This window comes from Sitophilus oryzae, unplaced genomic scaffold (assembly GCF_002938485.1).
Source record: "Sitophilus oryzae breed Bouriz unplaced genomic scaffold, Soryzae_2.0 scaffold_1657_pilon_pilon, whole genome shotgun sequence".
Lineage (NCBI taxonomy): Eukaryota > Metazoa > Arthropoda > Insecta > Coleoptera > Curculionidae > Sitophilus > Sitophilus oryzae.
This window is the reverse complement of record NW_022146344.1, coordinates 1,085,873-1,096,403: the sequence shown is the minus strand read 5'-3', so window position 1 is coordinate 1,096,403 and position 10,531 is coordinate 1,085,873. Positions and strand designations below refer to the sequence as shown.

Sequence of the window (10,531 nt, the reverse complement as noted above, 5' to 3'; positions counted from 1 at the left end):
ATCAGTACTTCGTTCCAGTTACGTCTTGCTGGAAAACATATTTTTTAATTCCAACGACAGGTGTCGAATAAATAGATGAGACAGGAAATACTCCTTTTATTAGAAAGGAATGGAAATAAATCAATCGCATTAAATTTATATCCTATTTATATAAAGATAATTAATTAATAATTTAACTGTTTCACCAAAACTAGAAAAACAGTTATTTAATTACATTTTATTCTAAGAATTACATGTATTAAAATAATTAAACATCCAATACAATTGTATAATTTTGCATTTTTTTTTTTAAATTGCTTAACACTGAATTTCATGTTTAAAAGTAAACAATAATCAATATACCATGAGATCGAAAAAAACGCATGCAGGGTTGGCTTGGAAATGAAAAGCCATTTTATATGTATATTGAATATGTCAACGATCTTTTCAAATAACTTTCGAATTCAATTCAAAAGTACTTTATTGTTAAAACATACTTATAAATTTTTTGTTAACAAAGCCATAATATTCCTAAATCTAAACCTAAAACATTTATTGCCAGCAATCTTAACATTAAAAAACAGTTTTATGGAAAGTGAACAAATGCGTGTAAATATAAAAACAAAAAAACTAAAAATTTGATAAATATAAGATTGAACAATCAGCAAAATAATTTAAACAACTAAGTAAAATAACATACAATATACAGAACAAATATAAGATAAAAACATTAATTTCTAAACACTAGAAGCTCTAATATCAAGGGTGTCCCGGTAGAATTCGTCAACGCTGTAAAATGCCCTACTTAAAAGTTCATTTTTCATGCCTCAGGAAGGTTTTTATGGAATTAACCAATCTTAAAGCAACCGGCAGATGATTAAAGACCTTTCGGCCCTCATATATTATAGATCTTTTGACCAAGGTGCTATTTGGAAGTGGCAAGGGCAGATTCAGGGTTTGGCGGGTAACAATATTGGGTATAGGACCCTGTAGTCTGTTACGATTTTTAAAAATAAGGGATGATGTTTCCAGAATAAAAAGAGATGGTAGAGTAAGAATTTTCTGAACTTTTTTTTTTGACAATAAAGGCATTTATTTATTTATTTAAAGTTTGTCTACAGGATTCGTTATGTGGTACATTTACAATAAATCGTACGGCCTTTTTTTGTAAAATAAAAAGAATGTTTAGTAGACCCTGATTAGCCACACCCCAGCATGGTATTCCATACCGGAGATGAGACTCAAACAAACTAAAATAGACCGTCTTTGCCACTTGTGAACCCAGCTCTTCTCTAATTGCCCTAACAGCAAAGCATCCAGAAGACAACTTGCCACTTAAGGCCAGAATTTGGTCTTCAAATCGCAGATTTCCATCAATAATAATTCCTAGGAATCTAGTCGCAGGAATTCCTGTAAGCAAACCCCCCTCGAAATGTAGATTTGCGATGTCACACCTAAGCCCAACAACATGTGCCTTGGATAAATTTAAACAAACGTGATTTGAGTAAACCACTCTTTAATGAAGGATAACTCCTGGCGTATGATTCCCTTAAGATGCTCAATCTCCTTGGCCTGCCATAATACTGAAGTGTCATCTGCAAAGAGTGTGAAATGTCCAGAGATGTGCAGTTCTGTCAAATCGTTAATAAACAATAAGAAAAAAATAGGCCCCAAAACAGAGCCCTGTGGAACACCGGAACAGACATTTAACGGCGAGGATTTTTTTCCCGAGCACGTGACACACTGATATCTACCCTCAAGATATGATCTAAACTAGGCAAGAGCACGTCCACGAAAACCATACCCCTCGAGCTTCAGTAAGAGAATTTCGTGATCCACGCAATCAAAAGCCTTGCATAGATCACAGAACACAGCCGCCATTACTCCCCCCTGAATCAGCCCAGACAGCATCGTGTGTGCTCTTGGCCTCCCGGAACCCAAACTGCTTATCAGTAATAATGTTAAGGGATTGTAGATAGTTACACATCCTATTTTTTACTAAATTTTCAATGACCTTGGACAGAGTGGAAAGTAAAGAAATTGGGCGAAAGTTAGAAGGCTCCTTAGTATCACCTCCCTTGAAGAGAGGAACCACTGTTGAAGATTTTAGGCAGGAAGGAAAAACCCCCTGCTGCCAGGACTCGTTTATGCAGTTGGATAAGGCTTCTAAGGCTTTATCCGGTAGTTTTAACAGTACTTCAGCAGATATGTCATCAGCTCCCTGGATTTCTTATTTGTTATTTCAGCAATAACTTTTTTTTATTTCGAACTTATCAAAAATCTGAACGGCTAGTACTGAGTCTGTGGTTGGTTCCTTGTGAAACATTGTTGAAATATTAGTATATTAAAAAAAAACAACCTTTTTCAAGAGTTTCTTAAAAAAATTTAAGAAAACAGTAACATTTCTGGTATTTCGAGTCAAATTGTCGTTATGAACCGCATGTTACAATTTTCAGTTAAACCATATGCAAAAATGTCAAAAGTTGATATGTGATGTGTCATTCTATTCAAAGTGTCATTTTCTATCGAATGCAGTAATAAAAATACTGAGGATGTCATTAAAAAATCAAAAGTTGTAGTTATTTACGTCTATCAATCCTGATTTATGTCAAATACTAAAGTACCAAATCTCGTTTCATTATCAGAAAAAAAAATAAAAAAGTTATAGGGGTGAGCCACCTTAAAAAATAGTTCTTTAAGATCAGAATTCGGGTCGCTCTCAGGGATCGGGTAAAGCGGGTGTATGGCCGAAGGAAATATATATTATATTTCAGAAATCTGCCTAAGGCTTAGCCTGATCCTTTGCAGAGCTTCAGCATTTGCCATAAAATAGCGAACAATTTATTACAAAACCATATAAATTATATATTACTGTAATCACAAATAACACAAGTATTCACGGTTTTGGACCTGAGCAACTAAAAGCAATTTCTAAGATAGTTTTTGGAGCTGAATCCAAATCAGCAGTCCATTTTTTAAGATTGGTTCTAGTTTTCGGAATATTTAATAAATTCATTATTTTACTATTTTTGACCGTTAACGGTCATTTATTGGATTAAACAATATAAATCAGAAGCCTCATCAAGCATTTAGACATTTTGTAAACGTTGCGTCAGCCATTAGTTTTCGAATATCAGGTCCGACAAATATTCCTTCTTTGATTTTTGCGTATGACAGTTTTCGAAACAACTTGGTTAAGTACTGGAAAGCCGGTCTTTCGCGATTGAGCGCTTTGGCAAAGTTCTTAATAAGGCCAAGTTTAATATGAAGAGGTGGCAGTAAAACGTCCTGTGGGTTTACAAGTGGTACAGAGGACACATTTTGTTGTCCTGGCTCATAGTGGGTACGACTCGGCCACACCGAAAACTAGAGCCAATATTGACAAACGGATTGAAGATCTGAGTTCAGGGCATCAAATAACGTTAAGAATCGTTCTCATCTGCTCGGGTCCAAAAGTTGACCCGAATTTGTAAACTTGTGTAATCAATCTATCGCAGGTTACAGTCGCAGCGATTTAAAAATCGCTGTCGCAGTTTCACTTGCTATTGGAGAATCGCCAGTTTTGCTCATCTCTAGTATTAACAGTTCGTCGAATTCTAGGTGCACAAAATGAAACTGTCAGTATAACTTTACGATAATAGTCACCAAACCACCGAGTCATATTAAAAAAATAACATCAAAAATTAATGATAACTGAAAAGGTTGAAAATTGTTGGTGGCACTTTCATTTCGCTCTTAAAAATTCACCAAGGCATGTGTTGACTTGAGCTACAAAACAAAATGCTCAGAAGACATGGATCTGACCGAAAAATAATGTTTTAGGAAAATTTGCCCACGAAATTATTGCATAGGGTGTTTTAAAGATAGAGTAAAAAACAACATTTTGCAAATACTAAAGTTTATTAAAACTTATTTTACGAATTAAAGTATATATATTTATATACTGTTTACTAAAAAATTCCTGAAAATAGGGTTAAAAATAAAAATATATAACATTATAAATTTAATGAAAAAAATCCCGTTGCATTTTTTTGCATCTAAGTTAAATTAGTACCTATTTATAGTATTCTTAGTATTTTCAGTACTGAAAAACCTCGAAAATTTTGAATCCATTTTTTCAAATAATATAAATTAAATATGCAAATGCTCCCAGTTGCCTTAAAGATATTCGTTTTCTAACAAATATACCGGAAGTCGCTAAACTATAATTAAGGTATTGCTTCTATTAAAGTATTTTATTGCTGTAAGTGGGGTAGGGTTTTATAGTTATCGGTCCTTCTTTTACGTTAGTAGGTAGATGTATAAAATATTTGAATTGAATTATTATGGCTTATTTAAATATGAAAAACATTTTACCTAGGTAGGCAAATTTGATGGTAATTGAAAAAAATTAGTCAGAGATGGCTTGGAAATGAAAATCCATCGAAAATATAACTGCCCTAACAACATTTTACCGAACCAGGAGAAAGTAATAATTTTCAAATTATTATCATTATCAGGGCTCATCCCTGTCAATTTATGTAAAGTTGTATTTATTAGAGATGGGTAGGTCCGGATGGATATGCATCCACGGACCTCTTTTCGGTGCCGGTACTGATCGATGCATACTGATCGATGATACGGCAAACGGTGCAGATTAGTGATGGTTGATCCCAATATTTTTAAGGATCAGTTTGGAACTGATCCCATGTACACAAATACCTGATCCCGGGATCAGTTCCTGATACCAATCCCAATTGATCCCAACCGCTGTTTAAGCTGTTTTCGATTCGCTCTGATTTGACTTCATAGTGCTTGTATGATGCAAGCAGTGTTGCCAGAACTACGGATTAATTCGTAAATTAGTTATATATTGTTTATTTGTTATATCTCATTTCTCATACGTTCTAGTGACGTATGGATTTTCTGTCATTATTGAACAATTAACCTTTTTGTTATTATAAGAAAATATCAAAAAAAACATATTACGAAATATCAACAGCTATAAATAAATTTTCATAAATTAAACAATACTTTAATTTATCGTTTATCTCACCAAAAATTTTGAATAAAAAATTAAGCAGCGTAATATCGACTCTATAAATTAAATCGTTGGATTAACAGGCACCAGACGATATAGATAACGCGAACTGTTTTATATTATTGTTTGGATAATGATACAGGTATATGTAAAGATACTTATGAAACACATTTATGATAAAAATTTGTCTTTATTCTCTTCTTGTAATAATAGATAAAAAATTGTTTATTGTAATACTAGATAAAAAAATAATTTGGTAAATCTTAGAATGTTTATTTTGTTCTATTTTAATTTCAATATTATTAATAAGAATATAATATAAATTTTAATTTTATTTACTACGGATTGTATTTTTTGATTTGGCAACACTGGATACAAAATGCCACTGAGCCGTCTAAATTATACGTCCGTGAAAATTTTTACTTACTTTTTTTTCTTTTTCGCTTCGATAAGTTTGATAGAGTATTGATGTCTATTTGATTTTATGAACGAAGCTTATTTCCACTTACACTTTGATGATATCTATTACAAACCGATTTAAGACAAAGGCTTTTATCACATTTTATCCTTTTGTTTATATAAATAAAATAAAAAATAAAACCTGACTGCTTTTGCACTGGATTTTTATCAAAAATTATTTACTTAAGCCCTGTCTTTTGTGCCATAGAAATATTGTTTATTTACAAAATTGAAAAACTATTATAAAAAAACTCTCTGTCGGCGACAGGAATGGACGGCATTACTATCCAATGGTTTATATAACATTTTTATGGTAAAATATATAAAAATGCTATAAAATATATTATAGTATTATTGAAATGTTAAAACTTAGTTTCAAAACCAGGGATAGTAGTACATACCTACCTATTAATTGATATGCTTATTATGTTTTCCTATTTTCTGTTTTAGTCAGAATCAAGGTAAACTTTCTATATATATATATATATATATATATATTCTTTTTTCTTCAGTTTTTAAGTCGGCGCTAGACAGTGGCGTATACAGAGGGGGCCCATGGGGCCAAGGCCCCCCTAAAATCTCTAAATTGGGTTAAATATTAGGCTTTTGGGTTAAAAATGGTGTTCTAAAAAGCATATTCTACAGTACTTTTTATTTGGCCCCCGCCCCCTAAAATAAATTCCTGTATCTGCCCCTGGCGCTAGACGATATGCCCCCCTGAGGGTATATAATATGACTGCTACTGATAGCATTTGAATTTCGTGAAAATATTTGTATTGAAATTTATTGTCAAAAGTAACAAATATTATTTTTTTTAATTTCTATATAGGCATACTAAGATGAATTAAATAAGTTTTTAAATTTTTCTTCGCAGCCAATTTTAAAATAAAAGCATTCGTATGAGCGTTGATTTCTCGAACTTTTATATAAAATAGGTTGCCGAAAAAAAAAATACTGTCAATTTTAATTTTTTTTTCATTTGTTGATTTTTAACTAATTTCGTTACGTTAAACCGTTTTTTAACGTCGTAAAAAATTACGACGTTAAAAATGTTTTCATTTTCATTTACAATCTAATTATTATTATTCACAATCTAATTATTCTAATTGTATTTATTTATTTAAATAATTTTTTTTAATAAATAAATATTGTTAATTTTTTATTAATTTGTTATATTTTATGCAAAAGTATAATATTATAGTAGAATAGCCCTTAAACTTTACATAGTATCAAACCACTGTGCTGCGAATATAATTAGTTTTTGTTTGCACTCCAAACATTTTTTTTGCTTGAGGGGGATGCTACCTCACTTATAAAAACAAAAAATATATCTCCGACACCTATTATACTGTCAGTTCTTAAATTCGAAATACGTTTTCTAGTGCGTTCATCTTGTTACTTGTTTTTTTTTTGTTTCTGTTTTTTGAAGAAGTATACGAACGTGAATAGCTAAAATGTCCAAACGAAGTCCAATATGGCTTTATTTTTCGATACGCGACGAAGAAAAAAAAACTGCCCAATGTGATGTGTGTAAAACGAAAATTGGATACAAATACTCTGTTTCAAATTTAAAAAAACATTTTTTTAAACAACATCCCAATATAAAAATTGTCCAAGACAAATGTAGTGTTGAAAGTGAGACTGTTTTAAATTCGGGAGATGAAACCAACAATGAACAGGGGGCATCTGAATCAACATCATCGGATGGGAATTTCGCAACAGAGGTAATTGAACCTATGGCTGGGCCTTCTAAACAGCAAATTCTTAAAAGAAAACAAGAAACTCTTACATCGTATATCCCAAGAAAAATTTCTACAACTGCGAAACACAAGATAGACAATGAACTGTTAGGACTTTTTATATTCGATTACCAACCGTTTAGTGTAGTTGAAGATCGCGGATTTAGAAATTTTGTTAATCATTTAAATCCATCATATAGCTTACCAACTCGGCAAACTATTTCAAACACTCTTATCCCTTTGGAATATGAAAAGTGTTACGAAAGGGCAAAAGAAGAAATTAAAAAGGTTGTTAATATTTGCCTAACTACTGACTGTTGGACATCTGTAAAAAATGAAGGACATATGGCAATAACCGGTCATTACATTGACAATAATTTTAAAATGTCCTCTATATTATTAAGTTGTGATTTACTAGAAGAAAACCACACTACCCTAAATTTAGCTTCTAGATTCAGAGATGTTTTAAAAGATTGGCAATTAGAGAAAAAAGTTATTTTGGTCGTATCAGACAATGCAAGAAATATTAAAAGTGCAATAACTAATGAGTTAGGTCTGAAATATTTTGGTTGTTTCGCCCACACACTTAATTTAATCGTACAGGATTCTCTAAAATTAGTGACAGACGTTTTGGACAAAGTAAAAAATATTGTAGCACATTTTCGGAGAAGCACCGTTGCTAACACTAAATTAAAAAACTTTCAGAAGCAATTTGGTATTGATCCTCCAAAAATGTTAATACAGGATGTTATTACTAGATGGAATTCTACATTCCATATGATTCTAAGATTTGTAGAACTCCAAGATCCGCTAAGATCCGTAACGGGTTTGTTAGATGCTCGTTTGCCACATTTGGATGCTGACGAATGGACTCTACTAAAAGAACTCTGTGATGTTTTAAAACATTTTGACGAAGCTACCAAAAATATTAGTGGACAAAATTATATATCTGCTGCACTTGTGATTGTTTTACAACGTGGTCTGTTAAATATTTGTGAGAGAATGAAGACCGAGAACATTCTAAATTCAACAAAAACTGTGATACAGAGCTTGGAAGATGGTTTGCGAAATCGGCTAGGAAATGTAGAATACAGCAATACCTTAGCTCTTGCAACATTTTTAGATCCAAGGTTTAAAATATACCCATTTAAGCATGACGACGCCGTAGAAAACGTTAAAAAATTAGTTATAAGTCTGCTTACAGAAATTATAAACAAAAGGAATAATGTGGAAAACCTTCAACATTCAAATCAACCTCCCCAAAAAAGCTCTGAAAGCTCTTTGAAGGAATCCAGTTCCAATACTTTTACACTCTGGGACTGTATTGATAAAAATGTGATTAAAAACAGACCTAAATCATCATCAGCATCAAGCCGCGCAATCATCGAGATGCAACGATATTTGGAAGATGATATTTTAGATCGCAACTGTAACCCTCTCGATTGGTGGAAAAATAACCACTACAACTATCCTTACCTTAGTGAAATTGTTAAGCACAAATGTTGTACCCTTGGTAGTTCAGTTCCTTGTGAAAGAATATTTTCGAAGGCAGAATATTTATTACAAGAGCGCAGAAACCGAATGTCACATAAAAAATTGAGTCAACTTTTATTTCTAAATACATATAAACTGCAATTTTCCAATTAAATGATATTTATAAATATATCTATTCCTATTTATACAATATATTATATTTTGTTTTTTCCTTAGAGTACATATATATATATATATATATATATATATATATATATATATATATATATATATATAATATTATTAGGGCATCGTTATTTAGTATTAATATTATTATTCACTCTATAGCCTCGATTTCATTAAATATTGAATTAACTATCTTGTTTTTCATGTTGTTTAGTATTATTTATTGTTGTCTTTTGTTCTGATTTTTATATATCTATGTTGTTTTCTGCGAAATATGCATTCCTAGCTTACGTTTTTGTTAGTTTATTTTTATACTTGTTTAGTTTCCCAAATATAAATAAAAAAGTCCTTATAAACAAATTTTCTGGTTTCAATTTCCTCAGTACCTTATCATGAAAAAGATTATACCTTAGTGTTTTAACACCTCGAAAAATTCTTTTTTAAAAAAAAAAATTTTTCACTGTTATTTTTTCAAAGGTCTGCAAAAAAAACAAATATGAATAATAAAAAATTATAATTATATTTTATTCTTTACTAAAAATAATAAAAAATAAGATATTCCTCTCAAAACCTTAAAATTGTTAAAGTTAAAAAAACTAAATGTTCTGTTTTACCAAAAACATTAAAAACTAAATCTTAACTTAAAATCATATTCCAAAAATTCATTATCGTCTCACTATCAGAACTCTTATTATCTTTGTCAGATTGAATTTGAAGATAGAGAAAGCAGTTTTAAAAAATTAATAACATACATAGTAGTGGCCCTTAGTATTTTTAAAGAAATAACCAGTTATTAAACATTTTCTGAGTCTAATCGTTTATTTAGGAAAAGAAAACGTTTTATTTAGGTATTCAAAAAAAAAACATTTTTTTAAACTATAGTATACCTACATAAATTATCAAGAATTGTATGTACTAAGAATTACTTAACATGTCTGATTAGTTAGTTTAATTATTATCTTCTTCCCATATGAATGTCGAAAAAAATAAATCCACTTAAAATTTAATGTACTCAGTTGGCCTTTAAAGTAATCTAATAAAAAAGATGAAATGTTTTGATCCAACCGATACTAATCCCGGATCAGTTACTATTATTCAACTCATTTTGATACCGTCCGCCGATGATAATCGCTGCGAAAAAGAATCAGGAATCAAGTATCGAGTCCGACTACATACAGTCGGTACAGTTGTGCGTCTGTATCATCTCGACGGGGATCAATGGTATCAGGTATCAGTATCAGTATCAGTGCCGATAGCCTGGATCGGTCTTTGCGGTTTACGGTTGCGTACTAGTTTTCGGCCGATTCATTTTCTCGTTTGGGATCAGGTACCTGATCCGAGCGTCAGGGATTAGATTCTGGGATCAGTTCTAGTATTCGTTCACCATCACTAATCCATACTAGTTGTTTTTTGGAATTGCTTCGAGCAGCATCGAATTTCGTGGCGGTGCAGAGCGCCGACTTCGTTTCACGAACACTCGATCTCTGCGTGTCGTTATTTTATATCTGTTATTTTTTAAAAGCAGTAACGGTTGCGTTATGTTATTTCTAAATAATTGTTATAAAACAACAGATAGTTAAATAACAACCCATCACTACAATCAGTCCTGTATAAAGTTAACAAAACGTTGGGATCATAAAAGACTAAAACATATTGATGTTAAATATAATTTTAT

General features: G+C 31.4%; 1 protein-coding gene across 1 annotated transcript; it reads left to right on the top strand.

Moving 5' to 3' along the window:
• The first annotated feature begins 6,912 nt into the window (after nucleotides 1-6,912).
• Nucleotides 6,913-8,844, top strand: LOC115880763 (zinc finger BED domain-containing protein 4-like). Its single transcript, XM_030898043.1, has one exon. It carries the CDS (start codon nucleotides 6,913-6,915, stop codon nucleotides 8,842-8,844), a length of 1,932 nt encoding a protein of 643 aa, XP_030753903.1.
• The last annotated feature ends 1,687 nt before the right edge of the window (nucleotides 8,845-10,531 follow it).